General features: G+C 39.3%; 2 protein-coding genes and 1 long non-coding RNA gene across 3 annotated transcripts; 1 reads left to right on the top strand and 2 right to left on the bottom strand.

Moving 5' to 3' along the window:
* Positions 1-849: 849 nt before the first annotated feature.
* LOC133729531 (uncharacterized) lies at positions 850-10,387 on the top strand. The gene is made up of 3 exons (XR_009856414.1): positions 850-1,126; positions 8,455-8,536; positions 10,244-10,387. It is a non-coding gene; the product is annotated as an uncharacterized LOC133729531 (long non-coding RNA).
* Positions 2,192-3,096, bottom strand: LOC133734380 (centromere/kinetochore protein zw10 homolog). Its single transcript, XM_062162019.1, has 2 exons — positions 2,694-3,096; positions 2,192-2,265 (listed from the first exon to the last, which is right to left on the bottom strand). Exons 1-2 carry the CDS (start codon positions 3,094-3,096, stop codon positions 2,210-2,212), a joined length of 459 nt encoding a protein of 152 aa, XP_062018003.1. The 3' UTR covers positions 2,192-2,209.
* A 287-nt stretch (positions 10,388-10,674) lies between the features above and the next one.
* Positions 10,675-14,177, bottom strand: LOC133729530 (glutamate receptor 2.7-like). Its single transcript, XM_062157065.1, has 5 exons — positions 13,639-14,177; positions 12,193-13,538; positions 11,582-11,888; positions 11,060-11,469; positions 10,675-10,965 (listed from the first exon to the last, which is right to left on the bottom strand). Exons 1-5 carry the CDS (start codon positions 13,916-13,918, stop codon positions 10,675-10,677), a joined length of 2,634 nt encoding a protein of 877 aa, XP_062013049.1. The 5' UTR covers positions 13,919-14,177.
* Positions 14,178-19,522: the final 5,345 nt, after the last annotated feature.

A 19,522-nucleotide genomic window follows, 5' to 3' on the forward strand; every position in this document is an offset into this window, starting at 1 on the left:
GCCCATCAATCAGAGCCTGAAATTCAGCCCCAATTCCATCCCTATTTCTGCTGCCGACTTTTGCCCCATCGATCCAACTCCGGCCACTAAATCTCAGCCACCATTCAATGCGATTGCCGCAGTGACCTGATATTTTCCCAGAAGGCTTCGTCGGGAGCTGGCGGATCACACCGGCCTCCCCAAAGCTAGGTGAGTTGCAAATCTGGGAATTGAGGGATTTCGAGGTTTGAGAGTTTATAGCGTTGGAGTCCGGATGCAGTTGAGGAGGAGGTGGAGGAGGGCGTGCGGTGGCCGGAATCTCGACCTTGAGGATGGAGGAGGATTGAGAAGATTGAGAAGTCGTTGGATCGATTTTGTTTTAGGCTTTGGAGAGATGAGAGAGATGCAAAGCGAAGCAGAAGAGAGAAAATACAAAGAAAAAAGAAGAGAAAAAAATAGAAATTAAATTAATTTCTAATAAAAGAAAAAAGAAATTAGATTAAATGGGAGATGTCCATTTTGCCCTTTTTGAGAGGTTTAAAGTCTGTACAGTGGGCCCTCATGTTAGAGCCAACTCAGCTCGTGACGTCACGTTTGGAGCCAATTTTAAAAATTGGACGTCGGTGATGAAAATTAGAAGTGTAGGGACGATCATGATTAAAAAAAAAGATCAGGGACCAAACTGATGTTTGTCCCAAAGTTGAAGGAGACAAACTGAATATATATATTAAAGCGTGAAAAGTACGTAGTGTTGGTACAAATTATACTATATATTAAAGCAGCTGTTACTAAGGGTTTAGGAAAAGACATTTTTTGCCCCCTGTTTTGGTAAATTACAACACTGCCATTTCTCCAATGTATAAATCCTGACCGGCAAAAGCAGCCTAAACTTTTGTCCTTTCTCTCGCTCTTGCATCCGACCATGACCGTTTTAATTTCTAGCGTTTTCGGGCTGGAAAGACAACGTTTGCATTTCATCTGCAGAATGAGGAGAGAGGAAGAGTTCTAGGTTTGTTTTCCGTCCCTTGGTGGCTTGGTCTATCTGTATAGGGAGGAGTGGTTTGTGTGTTGGATTTGCACAGGGAGAGGGAGAGGGAGGGAGAGAGAGAGAGAGGTGTGGGCTGCTCTTCTCCATGTAATTGTGAAGGTAAATTTTTTTTTCCTATCTATTATTGAGGTGTACTGTTGTGAAGCATTTCCAATTTCAATCTGCGGTTTCCAAATGTAATTTCAAGCTAATAGAAACTTTGGTATAGTTTACGTGTTGGGTTATGTTAGTTTTTTGGAATTCCTTTGCTATATTTTCAGATTTTTTTTTTTGGTGGAGTGTGGCTCAGTTTAAGATTATGTCAGTTGGCTTCGTTATTTTCTAAAGTTGGAAGATCTGAAATCTTTGAGATGCTTTTGCTTCTTCTATGTAAACCGAACAAGTGTAAGAACATGAACAAAGGAGCTAGAAAGATTACTTAAACTCTGCATGTGTTGGTCTTAAAAAAAACTGTGTTTCCGTATCCCAGGTTTGCGTTTTATACTTTTATGTATGTGTTGGCAGTCGACTGCTTCTTACCAGTGCCTTGCTTTTTTGTGAATTATCCAAAGGGAAAAATGTATAGACATTGTCTGGAGACTTTGAGGACTGTCAAAATAATACCTGGACTTTCAAACGTATCAATATGATACCTGGACTTATAATTTGTTGTCAACATAGTACCTAAGTTAACTTTCCGTCACGGCGCTGTTAAGTTGACCATGTGTGACGCACGTGAGATCGAAAATGAGAGCTAAATGACCAATATGCCCTCAACTTGCTTTTTTTTTTTGAAATGCAAATTGTTTTTTTATCTTAACCATGATTTAATATGAATAAATAATTAACTTAATTCTATAATTAAGAAGGAAAGAGAAATATTTGGAAGAATTAAAAAGAATGATTAAATTCAGTTTAGTCCCTCAAACTTTAGGTCAAACATCAGTTTGGTCCCTCATTTTTTTTTTTAATCAAACTCATCCCTGATCTCTCAAATTGCATCAATCTCGTCCAAAATTTAAATTTGGCTCGAAAGATGACGTCATGTGCTGAGTTGGAGCCGACACAGGGACCCACTTTTCAGATTTTAGAAGGGAAAAATGGACATTTCCAAATTAATCTAATTTCTAATTTTTTTCTCTAATTTTCTCTAGTTTCTTCTCTCTCTCTCTCTCTCTCTCTCTCTCTCTCTCTTCTTCCTCTCTAGATCGACGACCACGAAACCTTGGATAGATAGTCTCCCTGTCCATTCTTTCGATCTGAAATCAAGAAGAAATATGTCAGCACACCATTTAATAGAGTCCTCTAGTACTTTCCCCAGAAATAACAGAAGCTTTCCCCATTGATAAACTAATCAAATTGATAAACTAACATAAGCTTTCCCCATTGCTACGATCACGATGCAAAATCTGAGAACATTCAGTAATGAATTTTCTAAATAGTGAGTATATGATACACTGAGCTGAACCCATTTTTCCCACACAATTGCATGTTCTACTATTAAACATTTTCATTCGCGTTCGAAACGCACCGCATTGTCTATGAACCTCATCGGCACCTCTTGAATCTACAAATCGAAACCGAATTCCTCTAAAAAAAAAAACCGCAACAACAAGCTCAAATAAAAAATCACCACTAGAACAGTCACATTTCCACTGAAACTACCAGTAAAAAAGCCTGATTTTACCTTCATCAAAGCAGTCTGACCACTCCTTCCTCAACAAGCTATAAACAACAGGCTCACTCTCATCAACCCGATCGGAAACCCTAAGAGCCTTCTTCATCTCCCTCACTTGCTCAGCCGCAAATCTCAGCCGCCCATTCCTCACCGCCTCTCTAGCAGCCTTTAATTTTTTGCTCATTTCCAGAATTGCCCTCACCAGCTCCCGCTTCTCCCTCGCCTCCTTCGTGGCGGCGCTCATCTGCTTCGTAATCTGGCCGATCACCGGGCGGTCGGAGAGTGAGGAGGCAAGAAGCTGAACGACATCGTCGGAGATTTTACGGGAGCGGGAAACGGCGTCGTTGTAGAGGGAGAAGAGGTCGGCGAAGTCGTGGCGGTGAGAGAGGAGGTAGGATTGGATTTTGAACATGATTATGAGGGAGTGGGCGTCGAGGCGTTAGATGAGGAGGCGGAGATCCGGTGTGGTGGGGTCGCTGAGGTCCTGGGCCCCCGAGAGGAGGAGCTCTCGGGAACAGAGATTCCATTCCGGCGAAGTCGTCCGGCTGGGAATGGTCGGTCGGAGAGTCTCGGAGGAGCGGTTCTAAAACTCCGCCGCGAGTAACGGCAAAATTTCACCGAAGAGAGGGGGTTTGGGGTGTGATGGAGGCCTGTGAGGTGTGAACCCGAGAGAGAGAGAGAGAGAGAGAGAGAGAGAGAGAGAGAGAGAGAGAGAGAGAGAGAGAGAGAGAGAGAGAGAGAGAGAGAGAAAATTAGAGAAAAAAATTAGAAATTAGATTAATTTGGAAATGTCCATTTTTCCCTTCTAAAATCTGAAAAGTGGGTCCCTGTGTCGGCTCCAACTCAGCACATGACGTCATCTTTCGAGCCAAATTCAAATTTTGGACGAGATTGATGCAATTTGAGAGATCAGGGATGAGTTTGATTAAAAAAAAAGATGAGGGACCAAACTGATATGTTTGACCTAAAGTTTGAGGGACTAAACTGAATTTAATCCTAAAAAGAATTTCTTCTTCCTTCTCATTCATCATCGACTAGTTCTTCTTCTCTCCTTCCCCATTCTAAAATGGTGGTTAACTGAGTCAAGCTGGAAACTGACTCGCCCAACTGATTGAACCAACGGGTACTGTTCATGACATTGCCTCGCCCTCTGTTTACCACCCCACCCTCTTGAAGAAAACTGAGGGCTAATCTTGGTTCTGTGTATGAATGCGCCATACACATGGTCCAATACATAATGGAGCATTCCCAGCTTCGCTGCCATGTTTTGAGACAAAACCCACAAATCCAAAAAACAAAGTTTGCAAGAATATGAATCGATTCGAACAAGACCCAGATGGGATTTGATATCCTAAGAACAGAGAAAGAAATCCGTAATCCAAAGTATTAAAAAAAAAATCGAAATTGTGAAAATTTATAATCTTTGAAAATTGCTCTATGTATTGCTGAGAAAAGAAATTGAATGGTTTGAAAAAGATAAGTACTAGGGATATGGAGGCATGGTGGATAGCGAATAGATCAAGGATGAAGTTGGTAAGAGAGGAGGAGGAGACGGGGGTCGTGAGAAAGTCGAGGGGAGATCAAAATTAAAATATGATGAAACCGAAAGAAGGGGAGAGACTGATAGCAGCAGAAACCAAACATAAACTGTGGGCTTCAAACCCATCAGCAGAACACCACCACCACTTCTGATCACAAATTCAAAACCCAATTTACACTTGCATGGCTTCTCTGCGTTCAATCCTCATGCTCTCAAGTCGGCGGTGACTCGCCGGGATCGAGTCGGCGGGATAAAATCGGAAATAATAGCACCTCCACACATTATCGAGAGGACTTGAAATGGGTTGAATGATTTTGCAGAAACAAGTTGGACTTGGTTCTATGTTTTAGAAGTGAATCGAACAAGGGAAAAACTTTGCTTTTCTCATTCTTTTTGGTTCTTTGAAATTGAATTGGGGCTGGTGTTTGGAAACGACAGAGAGGGATGGCTGGGTGGGATTGGAGCTGTGATCTGAGAGTAGGGGCTGGCAGGGTCTGAGTTTCCGATCAATGGTGTATATAGGGGCGTCAGAGGAGAGAACGAGAGACGGCGCCAGTTGCTGATGCTTCTGCTGCTGTTGTTACTGAAGTGACGGCGGCGGCGGAGGAGGAGGACTCTGAAGCTGTGGGGGCGGAGGAGGGGGGATTTTGTTATTTAACTTTTATTTTCAATATAATAATTTATTCTTCTTTTATTTTCAATTTTGAATTTATTCATTTAGAATTTGATGGAGTGAAAATGTCTTTTTTGCCCTCATTTTCAGCCTCACGTGCGTCACACGTGGTCAAAATTGACAGAGCCGTGACAGAAACTTGACGTAGGTACAACGTTGACAACAAATTATAAGTCCAGGTATCACATTAATACGTTTTAAAGTTCAGGTATCATTTTGACAGTCCTCAGAGTCTGTAATGTGACTGTGGGGAGCTATAAATCAAGGCTTGTCATAATTGCTTCATAGCAATTGTGACTTGTTCTTGTTACTTCTCACTTCTTTTCACCTCTTCCTCTTTATTGATGTTTGTTGATGTTAATTTAATTATGGGTAGTGAGTAATTTCTTTGTTGGGGGTTAGGGTTGTGTGCCCTAGCCCAAATTTGATGTAATGGATGCTTAATTTAATTTATATATGAAATTTGTTAATTATTGGATGCTTGTGTTTTGTGATAATTGATTAGAATGCATGCTTAGGAATTGTCAACTCTTGGGTATGTGTTTTAATAAGTCTAGATTAAAATTTAGGGGATGACATCCTTAGATTTTAGAGCTAGAACCCCACTTTAATATTCGTGGGAAGTACAAGCATGGTTCACTACATGATTAGCTTGATCGCAATTATGGTGAGCTTGGTTGCCTAATTCCTCGAACTCTAGGCCTCTTTATGTGAATTAGTGACCCTTGAACCGGCTCTAATTCATGTCAAGTGAGTTCCTACGGCCCTTGAACCGGAGTAGGAATACCATGAAAGGGAATTTCGGCCCTTGAGCCTTGAAAAGCCTTGGGTATGGCTTCTACCATCTTTAATAAATTGCACGTAAATCAAATTAGCATCTAGAGCATTGAATTAGGGTTAGGAATCATCCCTAACTACCAATCTCATATCTATCTCAATTTCTTACTTTTATTTCCTTTATTTAATTTAGTTGTTAATTAGAGTCTCCATTTAAATTCTTGCACTTTAGTTATTAGAAATGCAAATTATATTTTCGGTGACATTTTCTACTTCATTGTAAATAGTCATCACTAGGTCTTAGTTTTGATTAGGCTTCGGTGCAAACCAAAGCCGAGCATTGCTAAGGCTTGGTGCCTTATAGTAGCATTTTTATTTATTTTCTTTTTCTTTTTCTTTTGTTTGCTAAGTGTCTTTATTTCCGATTACCCAAGGATTGTGGGTTAGCCACTAATCCCCGTGGTACGATAACTTTGGGCATAATATTTTCCTATCTTGACAATGATACGTACGCTTGCGTAAATGTGTATCAAGTCAATGGCGCCGTTGCCGGGGATTAGGGTTTAATAGCCTTAATCCCTTGGTAAATCGGTTCTAGGTCACTTTGGCATATTTTTGTTTCTTTGTTATTAAAAAAAAAAAAATTATTATTTTTATTAGTTGTTATGTTTTGCGTGCTTAGTTTTCTATTTTGTTTTTAATTGTTGGTTTCTAATCTCACTCTTGGGAGTCCATATATGTTATAATGGTGAAGGCTATCAAGAATGGAATACATATGCCAAGAGTCCTATGCCTTGTTACAACCAAGCTTGTGCCTTGTGTAACTCTCCGTGGCACTCACCTTTTGAATGCTCTTTGAGATTTGAGTACCCGGATTTTATGCAAGAGTATGAGTACAAGATGGGCATGTATCAAGAGCCATTTGTACCCAAGGCATATCCACAAGAGCAAGCTTTTGAGCCTAGGAAGCCATCACTTGAAGAACAACTAGCTCAATTGGAAGCCTCCAATGCTCAATTGCCAGCCTCCCAAGCTCGATTGCATGCTAAATTGGAAGCCTTCAATGCTCAATTGCAAGCTTCTCAAGAAATGACTTCATATTCCAATGAGCAACTTGAGCCTAGTCTTGAGCAAGAGCCACCATTCACCATTTGTCATGAGCAAGATTCTTAATTTCTTTGATCAAGTGGAGCCCAATTCAAGAGAAAGAGTATATTTTGAGCATCATGAGCAAGAGTTGCCTCTTCAAGATCGAGAGAGTGATGTTCATGTACAAGAAAGTGTGCTTGGTTATGGAAATTTTGAAGCAAGTGGGTTGAGAGACTACACTTCGGAGGAACCGGTGCAATATTGGAAATCTAATCTTCACAATGAAGAAGAGAAATATGAAGATGATTCCGAAGAAGAGGATAGCTTGTTTAGTGGGGAGGATGTGGAGCTTGAAGACTTACACTATGATCCCTTAATTGTTGAGGCCGATATTCCCAAGGAGGAAGAGAGTCCTTTAATGCATTGCAATGATAAAGAAGTTGAAGAGACAAGGGTTTTCTCTCCTCCCACATCCAAGGAGATCCATCATGAGCTTCCCAAGGTAGAGAGTAGAACATTGAGCACTTATGTTCTTAATGAGAATATTGAGCTTAAGGTACTTTTACCTCTCAATCCATCATTAAGTGGTCAATGTTTCTACAATGAGGTGATGGATTGGAAAGGAAGTGGAGCACTTGCACTCACTATTTCCCATCACTATCAAGAGTTTCTACCACCTATTGTTCCTAAGAGCATTATTTCTACATCACTTGAGAAGGAGAATGCAAGGTTGGCTTCTAGAAGAAAAATAGAGAAGAGGAGGAAGATTAAGAAGCTACACCTTTGGTCACCCTTTGGAATCTTCATGGATAGCTCTTGGTCTTGCCTCTATGACATGTCAAGGAGTCCCTTAGCCCCTAACAATAGGGTGGTCGCACTTGAGAAATATCCACCTTGACAAAGTTCACGTTTTATGGACCGGCAATGAAGTCCTTAAACAAAGCACTCGCTAGGGAGGCAACCCTAGCACATCATCGGTAGTATTTCCTTCTTTCGTAGTTTATTTCTTGTTGTGAATAAAGCTTTTGAGTCATTTTTGGGAGGATGGGAGGTGTTCGGAGTTGGAAGTGTGAAGAAAGCATGAATATAGCAGTGGGCAGTTTCTGTTCAGAAATTTCAGTTGAATTTGGGTGACTATATTTTTCAATTGACATGTTAGATGGAGCTGAAATTTTCTGGAGATATTCTACTATGTCTCTGATATCTTGTGCCAAAAATTGAGCCATTCTGAGTCTCTAAAACTTCAATTATTTAGTGGTCAATGCCTGAAGGTCAAAACAGAAACAGCTTCTGTACAGTGAATTTGGGAAGCTACACCTTCTACATCCCAAGCAATTTGGAGCTAAAATTTTTTCAGAGATGTGTCTTCACATGTCCTCTATATACAGGAGAAACAGTTTTTGATTTAAACCTTCCTAACTTCAGATATAGTGTTCCAAGTGACAGAGGTCAGAAACAGGGCACAGCAGAAACTGCAGAACACAACAGTGAGTTTGGAGGCCAACGATTTTTGACTCAGAATTGATCTTCCAGTGAAATTTTAATTGATACGTTTTAAAGTCCAGGTATCACATTGATACGTTTTAAAGTTCAGGTATCATTTGGAGTATTGGTTCACCTACCGTAATGTGTATGATCTTTTTTCTTTTTCAATTTCAGTGGAATTACAAGAATTTCTTGGTTTATGACAGAGTGGGCCGAGTTTTCATTCCTTTGGATTTGTTATGTGCATTAGTGCAACTGGTCCAACGGCATTCAAATCTGTTCTTGAGGGTATCCTACTTTTTTCTTCTCATGTTCATTGTATTTCAAGTGATTAAGCCATCAAGATTTAAATACTATTTTCAGTTAAGCATATACATCCTGAGCAGTGGTGTAGCTAAAAATTTCTCTTAGGAGGGTCAAATTTTATTAACTAACAAATTATATAAATGAATATATTAGTATAATTAAGAAAATTTAGGTGTAATATTTCTTGTACTAATGCTGAAATTGAAAGATTCTTAAATCATGTTGAATAAATTTTGGGATTTAAGATGAATGATAAATATAGAAAAACTTATGTGTTACTTCAATTTAGCATATTAATAAAGAATCGTAAATATGCGCATATGAGCATATATCGATCAATAGGGTAAGAAAACCTTGAAAAGATTCGTATTAATTAGATATATGCAGTGTATTAATAGTGTAAAATATTATTTCATTCCATTAAAGTTCAAGGATAATTAAAACTAATTAAGATAAATTTGTATTGAATTTTAAAAATTGAGACTAATTAAGGATTTTTCAAAAATTGAGAAGGGTCAATTTTATTTCATTCCATTAAGATTCATAGATCATTAACACTAATTAAGGATTTTCTAAAAATTGAGAAGGGTCAATTGACCCTTCTCGCCCTAGGCTAGCTACGCCCTTGATCCTGAGTATGTAAATGATATAGATACAAGTTCATACACAATACAGGGCGAAACTCAAGCTTATGAGAAGTTTCACTTTGCTTTATTATAACTCTATATCTCTGTAGGTAATTAGATAAGTTTATTAGGTATTCAAATTCATATATAAAACAGATGGCAAAGTTCGAATTATTTTCTGTTTTCTGTGGAGGCAGCATTACTGCATTGACTAGACTTTTGGTGACTAAAAAAAGTTGCTTTTCATATCTTTTTTTTTTTTTTCAATGAAGATTATTACGATTAAAAGAAAAGAAAGGAACAAAGGGAGGAGGGGACATAAAACCAAACCTCCTCCAAAGAAAACAGCCTAAAGCCAAAAACTCCTCCAAAGAAAACCAAAGGAAGAGAAAACAAATGCTAAGTACAAGAAAAAGCGTAACTAACGAACACGAAAATTAGGCAACCCCAAGGAGTCTTTCCGACAATGAGAACGAATAAGATCTGGGGGTATGTCCCACCAGGTTAAACCCGTAGAAGAAAGACCCATGTTAGCAAGAGCATCTGCAGCTTGGTTTCCCTCACGATAGATGTGTGAACAGCGAAATTGCATCTGAGAGATACGATGCAAACAATTATGCCACTCAATTCTTAGCTGCCAAGGTACCAAGTGAGGAGAATGAAGGTATGAAAGGATAAGAGCCGAGTCCACTTCTAACCAAATAAATTTCCAGTCCCGGACCCGAGCTAGCTCAATAGCCTTGATGACAGCCATAATCTCCGCTGCCACAGAACTTGGAATAAGAAGATTAGAGCAAAAAGCACCCATAATACCACCTCTGAAATCTCTAAAGATGCCACCATAGCCCGCATGCCCAGAAGAGCTACGCCAAGCACCATCAGTATTAATCTTTACCCAACCAAGAAGTGGAGGATGCCAATTAACCTCGACATATCTTCAAAACTATGAAACTGCACTAAATTGAAACCTCCCTTCTTTTCTAAAATGGTATTCCTGCCCTGACCAATAATCACCACTTCCATAAATCTGTTCGTGTTAACTAATTGTTCATCTTCTTGACAGGCAATGAGGAGAAATTGAGATGCGGCCGGTTAAAGTACTGGAGATCCAACCACTGAAGAAAAACTTATCGATCAAGGATTGGGTGTGTTATGGAGATTAAAATAAATAAAGATAAAGCAGGCTATATATTTTGCGGAACAACATTCTGATCGATGAAGGTTCAGTACGTGAAATCCAATCACCCTTTCATGGTCCTGTCACAGCTATATATTTTGATGAATGAGGACAATCATTTTTGCAACTTTACGCTGTATTTTAACAATTGTAAACCCCGCAGCAAAGTGCGGACATACTTTCTAGTATGCATTAATTACAAGAATCTCATACATATATATTGCCTGAGAGTGAAGCAATAAATAAAGGTCCTGCTGACATAGTCACATGGCCAAATCTGGCATGTTCCCAAGTAATATAATCAATCATTAAGAAACTTAGAGCACTTGTACGGAATCTTCAGGGCGTGTTCCGGATGCTTCTTGGTGTCCAAACTTTTTCAAGATGGCAGAAGATAGAAGACAGAGGGTGGAAGTCGCACCGGATATTACAAAGATGCCCCAAAAGCTCTCGATGGTCAAGCTTTCTGGCATATCGGAAGTTGTATTGGTTGGACATTTGCTCGGATTCAACCAGTGATCTTGAAGTTCTCTCATTGTTCCATTCTCCAATAGATCTAGGATGACCTTAGAGAAATTCCTCGCTATTGGAGAACCTTTCTGAAATGCCTGCATGGTGAAAGTGAGAAGAAATATTATTAGTTAGTTCCAGTATCCCATGTATAGAAAAGAGTAGCACATGAAAAATTTGGACACTACTTACAAAGCTAAAGCCTCCAAAACTGTAGGTGGCTTTGGTGTTGCTAAATCCCTCAGTGTAATTGTTCATGAAAACTTCTGCATATGGGAGTTCAAGAAATACAGCAGATAATCTCGTGTTGTTGCTGAATCTCGTGTTGTTGCTGAAGGTATTGGGTGTTAAGTTGCTCTCTACTGTCTCGATGTTTTTTAATTGAAGAACATTCTCCAGGTAATCCCTTACAAATGAATCGTTATCACAACCAACTAATGAGTTGGTTGTCCTTAACATTTCAATGTCTGTTACATTCGGGCTCAGTCGTTGAATTGTAAGCATCGAAGACAGATTAGCAGTGTAGCTTGAGTTTAGGATGAATACAACAAACAGCCACACTATGAAAACTACTCGTGTCAAATTGCTATAGATTTTCTCTCCTGCAGTAAAATAAAACCAAAGGTCACATTAGTTAGCTAACAGTTTTCACCTGGCCTGCCATAATGTTTTCATAGTTAGGCAATGTACTAATGTCTGAAACTGTTAGCTTACTGTGAGCAAAGAACAGAGATGAGAAGGAGAACCAAGTTGCTGTGGCGATCTGATTCATCAATGGACCATCAAATTCTGGACTGGAAGGACCCTCCAGGAACCATATTATTAACATAGTGTAGATTAAGATGGCACAACTAGCCACCCACATCTGCCATGTGAAAGGTTTCATAAACAGCCATGTTGACTCATTAGATTCATCTGGTACTATCAATGACAAACCAGACTCCAGATATGGTTGAGTGAAATCCACTTTGTCAATTCGCGATGCAAGTACAGTCATATCGCCAATCACAGCATCATAAGTCTTTATTTGATGATTAACATGACAAACAAAAAATCTTTATCAGAAATCAAATCAAATATTGCAGCAAAGAAACAAAACAAGCTAGATTCCAGAGTATTTGTGAAACAAGACTATATATTTAAAAGAAGTGAAGGTGGGAATGCTTATCCTAAATTACACTATTACTCATAGTCTCATAGCACTTCTGTAATATGAACTAGACTCATAGCTTGCTTTTACTTAATGGATTTCATATTATTCAACATGTATGCATGCCGTACCACATAGAACTTAAAAGAAAATTATATACAGATAAAGTTGTTACCTTGTTATACACTAGTTTTATCATATCATTGTAAGTGCCATTGTTGTCGTTAAATTCATGTACTTCATGTGGCAAGCGATAACCCAAATTTTCTAGCACGCAGCAGAAAAGATCAATACTCAAACCATCATAGAAAGGAAGATATGAGCATGTACCCTCTGTTCCCATCTCATTTGAGTTCTCTCCGGGCTTCTTTCCTGAGCATAAACCCCTTTTTCCCATCTCATTTGAGTTCTCCCCGGAGATACGCCTTACAAAGTTTGTGTGGTAAGTTGGGAGCAAAATTTTCATTGGCTTCTCATCAGTGGGCATTGCCCAGCCTTTGGAGGCAGGTAGTCTTAGCTTCCCGGGCCAAGTTACATTGCCAACATCATCACTTCTTCTGTATGTGTCTTCTGAAAATCCAAACCCTGGTGTCCAAAAGTTTAATTCGTTATCTGTATTCCCACCCACAATATTTATGATCCTGAATCTCGGAGAATCCAGCGGTACCTCACCTCCTTTTAGTTGCATTTTCCCACTTAAACCGTTGTAATTGCTCAACGATCTAGTTATCATACCCTGAAGGCTAGTACTAGTGGTGTTATTAGGGATTCCTTCTATGGCCTGTGAAATGGCATTAATAGTATCATATGCTCGAAGAGCATAAATTCCTGGCTTGGAGTTATTTTCTTCTGCATACTTAGCTTGGAATTCCTTCTGGAATTCAGCATAAGAACTAGACTCATTGGCGTAGTAGGTCTTGATTCCCAGAGTTCCTTCCATATCGTAGTTGCCATGAGGGTCAAGCAAACTAGCAATACTCTCTGTGATTATCCAAGCTGAATCATTTCCTACAAATCCCATCTTCCTAGCCACTTTGAATAGACCAGTTACTGTTGGTAAAGATGACTGAAGAACTATAAATGCCCGAGAGTTTACATTGGAAAGCTCCAACAGCTGCTTCTTTATTTCATCCCAATTTGTATCAGGCTCAGAAAGTCGTGGGAGAACTATACGAAGCTCAATTGTAGAACCAACATTTCTTAGAGTCTCAGATAAAAGAGCTAGCCTCCCCACACCACCACCATAACCATCATCTTCATATATTACAACAACCCTTTTCCAGTTGTATGCATTAACTATATCTCCAATGCATTTCATCTGAGCAGCACCATCGGTAGCCATTCGTATCAAGGAAGGCCAACGCCGTTGTATTAGTGGCGGGGATATGGTGGGTGCTGCAAAGGAAATGACCGGAATTTGATCAGATAGGTTTTTGACCACATCAGCTACTGTAACTGCTTCCTGCCAAGTTTCCATGCCAATTACCACTTGTACCTTTTGTTCCCTTATCAAATGTTTAGCTGCAATAAAATTAAAGAAATCCATCAGTAGAAATTAAACTATGCACTTACTTGCATGGTGATAACTATCATGTTCATGAAGCATGTATGTTAACTATACCAGCATAAGCAGCAAGAAAAGGGTCGCGGCCAGAATCTCGAAAATGAAGGATTAGCTCATGAGTGTCTGACTGGTTGTTGAAGTTTTCAGCTGCAATTTCCATAGCAGCTTTCTGTTCTTTCCCGATACGGGAATTAACATCAATGATTGCTCCAATGTTAGTGATTTTTTTCTCATCTTCAGCTTCAACTGCGTAGGAGAGATTGAATAGCAAGTAGATGATGAGCAGAGGAAACAAGATCGCAAGTCTTTGGACTGTTTTAGCTGTAGAATAAGACATGACTGGATTTTGATTGCGTAGCACAGATACAGAATATTTCCAACACAACTAGCATATATATATGATTACTGTAGTGTTGAGAAACAAAATAATGATCTCAGGAATAACAGTGCGGAATTTTATGCTTGAAATGGTCTTCCAGAAAAGATTGAAATTGCTAATATGGTTGCAGAAGTCATCAAGACTATAGTAGGGAGATCATATCAACGTGACTTGGTCTATTGTGGAAAAAAATTGGTACTTAGAGACAAGACGAACATTATATCTGAGGTTGTAATTCAAGTATGAAAATTTGTGTGATAATTTACAAATTGTACCCAGAGGGTTGGAACAGAATCATTTCAGTTGGATGTTGACCTCTCTTGTTGTGTTCGACAGCTGCCGTTATTGACATTCTCTGCAAAAACCTAGTACAAGAGTAGCATATGCATGTATGTATAGAGACACACACACACACTCTTCCCTTCCGCATCATGCATTTTTCTATTAATATATTGCTTAAACAAACTTATTTATTTAACGAATTGACCTAGGCAGACACAGAATGTAGTTTTATATTTGCATTTTTTTTTTTTTGAGACATTTCATACCAAATACTTTTCCTACACGATTAGTTTATATATTAATAATATGTAGTTTTATTAAGTTGGGGCTGTTGGGCTAAGGTTGTAGATTTCTAGATTTTGTACCTTGGAACAAGCTGACCTTGATATCTATGTCAGCGGTGATTCTGATTCTGATTCTGATTCCTTAGCTTGCATTCATATCCGTATGACAAGAATATTCACCATCAACCAGAACCAGTTTATTATTCAAACTAGACTAGTCTCTAGTTGGAATGTACAATATTCAAGAAGGAGAATATACTGATTTACTCGGTGAATAACGGTATTTCCCAAACTCTTTAAGGAATCATTGAATGGATCGAGCTGTAGTATGACATCATCAAGATTGGGTATTCTAATGGTGGACCTGGCTCAATGTATGGGATTGAAAGCAATTAAACCGTATTAACGTATCCGGCGGTCCACAAGTGTTGGAGTTTCCTATTGTCCTCTTATTTTTTGGTCCCTCAAATTATTGTCATTGTATGGTCGAAACTGAATCTCAGATTCTCTCTCTATAGTCGAAAAACTTCAACAATTGTCGCGGCTCACCACTGTCACCATCATACTCGTCGGCGTACCCACCGACTAGCACCGGCACTAGCACCGATCAAACCACCGCCATACCAACACCCCTCTCCTTGTATCGAAGACCTGGATAGAGGGAGAAAGAAGATAAGAAAGAAGAGAGAGGAAATTTTGGAAGAAACTGAAGGAGGGGCATTCTCGTCACTTTACAAAATCAGTGTCTTACGTGGCGCTGAGCTGGCAAACCAATAACTGACACGTCATCGAGCAACCGGAGGAAATGGAGGAGATGGACCGGTTGGACTAAAAATTGTGAGTTCAGGGACTTTTGAGATTAAATCAGAAAGGCAGGGATTGAAACGAGGACGAAGCCATACTTCAGGGACTAAACAGACTTTAACCCTTTTTTCTATTACTATTTTTTTCATGTGGCTTGCTAGACATAATTTTAACAATATTATTCTTATCTTAAATTAATCTTACTACTAGATTATAATATTTCTATCAAATTTTTTTAATCGGAATTTTCATTAAAAATTCTTATATATAATTTGAGTTCTAAATTTTTTCTTCTCAATTTCTAAAGGTCCTTACCTAGGATGAAGTTCTAGCTTTGTCACTCGGTGTTACTTTTTGGTGATTTAGAAAATCTCTTAAAATAGAAAAGCATAGTTGCAACATGTATCGACTCTCAACTCAATCACAAATTTCTTGTTATTTTTCAAGATTTTTTTATAGTTTGATCTTATTATTTTATTTTTGTGCCCCAGTAACCCTATGTTTCTGGCTCCGCCCCTGCATGTCAATGTCAAACTTGTTCTGCATATAAATAATTTCATGTCAAACAAAATATTTAATTAAAGCAATCAATGTAAACTTACATTTTAGAAAAACAAACCATCACTCACCGTTATTCTTTTAACCAACTTATCCACTTCAATTTTCGGAATCTTCTTCCATTTTTCCACATTTAGTGGGGCATGGTTTCGAACTGTGAAACCAATTTCATTGGCCAACATTTCAGCATATGGGCCTGTAGGGCTGCCATTTTGTTTGGTCAGAGTGACATGTATTTTAGCATTCAATTGAAAAAGCACATTATCTGCATTCACTCCTCTTGTCTTTCCCCGCACCTTTTTTGTTGGACCTTTAACATAATTCTTAATTAATGTACACAAATATATTTAGTTCTCAAAATATAACGATATATATACAATATTGTATATACCTGTAGGAGAGTCTTGATTACTGGCTGACATCACATTATCATTTCGCTCTTCAGTTGTAACATTTATCAATAGCTGATCATTAGCAGTTTGATGCTAAAGACGTGAACTAATTTTGACCCCTGTCATTATACATATAATTTAGGTATACCCTTCTAATTTGCAATTCATGAAAACAAAATTGCATTTCGCTCTCTTTTCCCTATACTTCTTAGTACATAAATAATTAAAGTGATAAAAATTGAATTCAAGAAGACTGCAATACTACTTACCAATAGTAGTTCGTTCTGTAGTGGTACCAATAGCAGAATTGAGTCCATCTTCTACAGAATTTTCACATGGCTGATCAGTAGTTTGCACACGAGAGCATTTACTCATTACACTACCTGTTATTACACACACATGTTAAATTAATCACTATGAGTCAAATAAATAAGTTAAATCTAACTTTCTGTAAATATTATTGTAGCAAAACAAAAATTGAAGAATTACCTGAAGTAGAACGGGATCCATTTGGGCATGGTTGATCAGTAGTTTGCACAAAAGAGCGTTTACTCGGTGCATTACCTTTTTTTTTTTTTTTTTTTTAGAGAAGCGAGAGGAGGACTAAATCATCGTCCTCTCTAGAAATTTTATTAATACTCAAAGAAAATAATACAAGTGGGATGGAGGACTCAGCCAAGGCCAACCCCAAACAAAGGTACATGAACAAATGAAAAAGCAAACATAAAAAGAACTTTCTAGAAAACTCCATGCAAGTACATAAGAGATCAAACAAACAAACTCAAAAACCTACAACATGAGACGTCCATGATGAACCTGGGAACATAATTAAGAGAATCTATATACTGGCCTTGAAGAGAAATCACGTCCAAAGTCAGCAACCAAGAACGAGGGCAGAGACAACCACATATTCCCTCCGTCATGAGAGGCACCATAATTAGCCAAGGTGTCAGCAGGGGCATTTCCTTCCCTGAATATGTGTGAAACATGCAGATGCAAAGCCTTTGCAAGAGCCAAACAATTGGATCACTGAACACGGAGCCGCCAAGGAACCAATTTTGGTGAAGCAAAATATCTTAAAACAGTTGTCGAATCCGTTTCGACCCATAAGTATTGCCACTCTTTCAGCTTGGCCACCTTGATAGCCTCAATAAACGCCAATACCTCAGCACCAAGAGCACTAGGAACCCGCACACGTGAAGCAAAAGCCAGAACAAATGCACCGTCATTGTTCCGGGCAATGCCACCGAAGCCTGCGTGATCCCGATTTCTAAAAGACCCATCAATATTTATTTTTATCCATGGGGACGGCGGAGGCACCCATGTAACTCGAGTAAACTTAGGAGCACATGGACGCAGCGGCGACAAATGCAAGAAGCCAAACATTGGAACCCCAGATTGAGAATTTGACGATGCAAAGATCAACCCAGCTGACTCCTTTAAAGCCAATAGTAGAAAGTGCATGAATTTGTGCCAATTAAACATACCTCCGTCATGCCGCAGACGGTTCCTCTCTGACCACAGACACCACAAAACATTGCACACAGTAATACGCCAAAGTAGCTTTGAAGAAGTAGAAAGATGTGACATAAACTCCAAAGTAAGCAGGTCATGCAATGAGAACAAGTGGGGGAAAGCAATATTGAACATGTGAAACAGTGAAAGCACCACTTCCAGACATCCATCACAATCGCACAGCCCAAAAACAAATGACGCTAATTATCATTCCCTGCACCACAGAAGCTACACTGAGAACAAAGTGAAATTCTCAACCTTTGAAGCCTCTCATCTGTCAGAATTTTCCTATGAAGAATCTTCCAAGAACATATGCTCTTTCGTGGCTGAATTGCAGGATGCCATAGCAAAGAACCCCAATCTAACGGAGGAGATGGTGGAGCCAAGGCTGAGTAAGCCTCCTTTGATGTCAAAGCGCCCGACGAAGAATCAGACCAAACCACCTGATGATCCTTTGTTGGCTAGAAAGGAAGCGTAGTGGAGGTAAGGGCCGCTGCAACCTCAGGAAACACCTGAACAAAGATATCAAGAAGCGCCCAATTACCATGAACAATGAACTCACTAATTGTATTATCAAGGTTAGCCAGTTCCAGGGGACTCAAGTTGAAGGCCTCCCCCAAAATCTCTCCCATCCAATTGTCCTTCCAAAGCCTAACCGAGTTGCCATCACCAATAATCCAACGCATCTTGGAAAGCAAGGTCCTCCAAACCTATTTCAACCCAAGCCAAACTGATGATTTTTTATAATAAGAACTAGGTTGGAACCCAGCTGTGAGAAACCGGTCATGCAAAAAACAAGCAGCAGTGGAAACCTTGGAGACCACATCCCATCCTTTCTTTAAAAGAAGAGCCTGATTCAAGACCACCAGATTCTTAAGACCCAAACCACCGTTATCCTTGGGTTGACAAACCTGATCCCAAGAAATCAACGCAACACCTTTTTTTAAAGGATCCCCGGTCCAAAAGAAATTACGAATCCATTTTTGCACCTCCATCAAAAGAGAGCGAGGCCAGGAATAGATATGAAAGCTATAGATGAGCATACTGTGAATAACAGAATCAATTAATTGCAACCTTGCTGCTTGAGATAGCATTCTTCCCTTCCAGGAAGAGAGCTTACACCGAACCTTGTCAGCAACTGGCCTTAAAAATTCCGTCTTCGGCCTACCCTGAAAGATGGGAATCCCAAGGTAGATAAAAGGAAGCGCACCAGTTTTAATACCCAAAAGATTATGAATAGCAGTCTGCCGACTAAGAGCATGCTTGCCAAGGAAGAGAAGAGATTTATTGCGGTTTACCAACTGCCCTGAATTAGCTCCATACTCGTCCATAAACTGAATGAGAGCATTAAGACCTTCTGGCCTAGCTTGCAAGAACACCATTATATCATCAGCAAAAAGAACATGTGATGGAGGAGAGCACACACCAGGGGCAGCAATGCAATCAATCTTGTTGTCAGTAACCAATGCAGATAAACCCCGACTCAACACCTCTTCTGCCAGACAAAACAAAATTGGCGAAAGCGGGTCACCTTGTCTAACACCTCGCGAACAGGTAAAGAAACCACAAGGCTGGCCATTAACCAAGATGGAGAGATGTGCCGACTGAAGCACGCAATGAACCCAGTGCACAAAAGTTCTATCAAAGCCAAAAGTCCGGAGAACCCGGAGAAGAAAATTCCAATCCATGGTATCAAAGGCCTTAGCGATATCGAACTTAACAGCAAT

Source organism: Rosa rugosa, chromosome 2 (genome assembly GCF_958449725.1).
Source record: "Rosa rugosa chromosome 2, drRosRugo1.1, whole genome shotgun sequence".
Lineage (NCBI taxonomy): Eukaryota > Viridiplantae > Streptophyta > Magnoliopsida > Rosales > Rosaceae > Rosa > Rosa rugosa.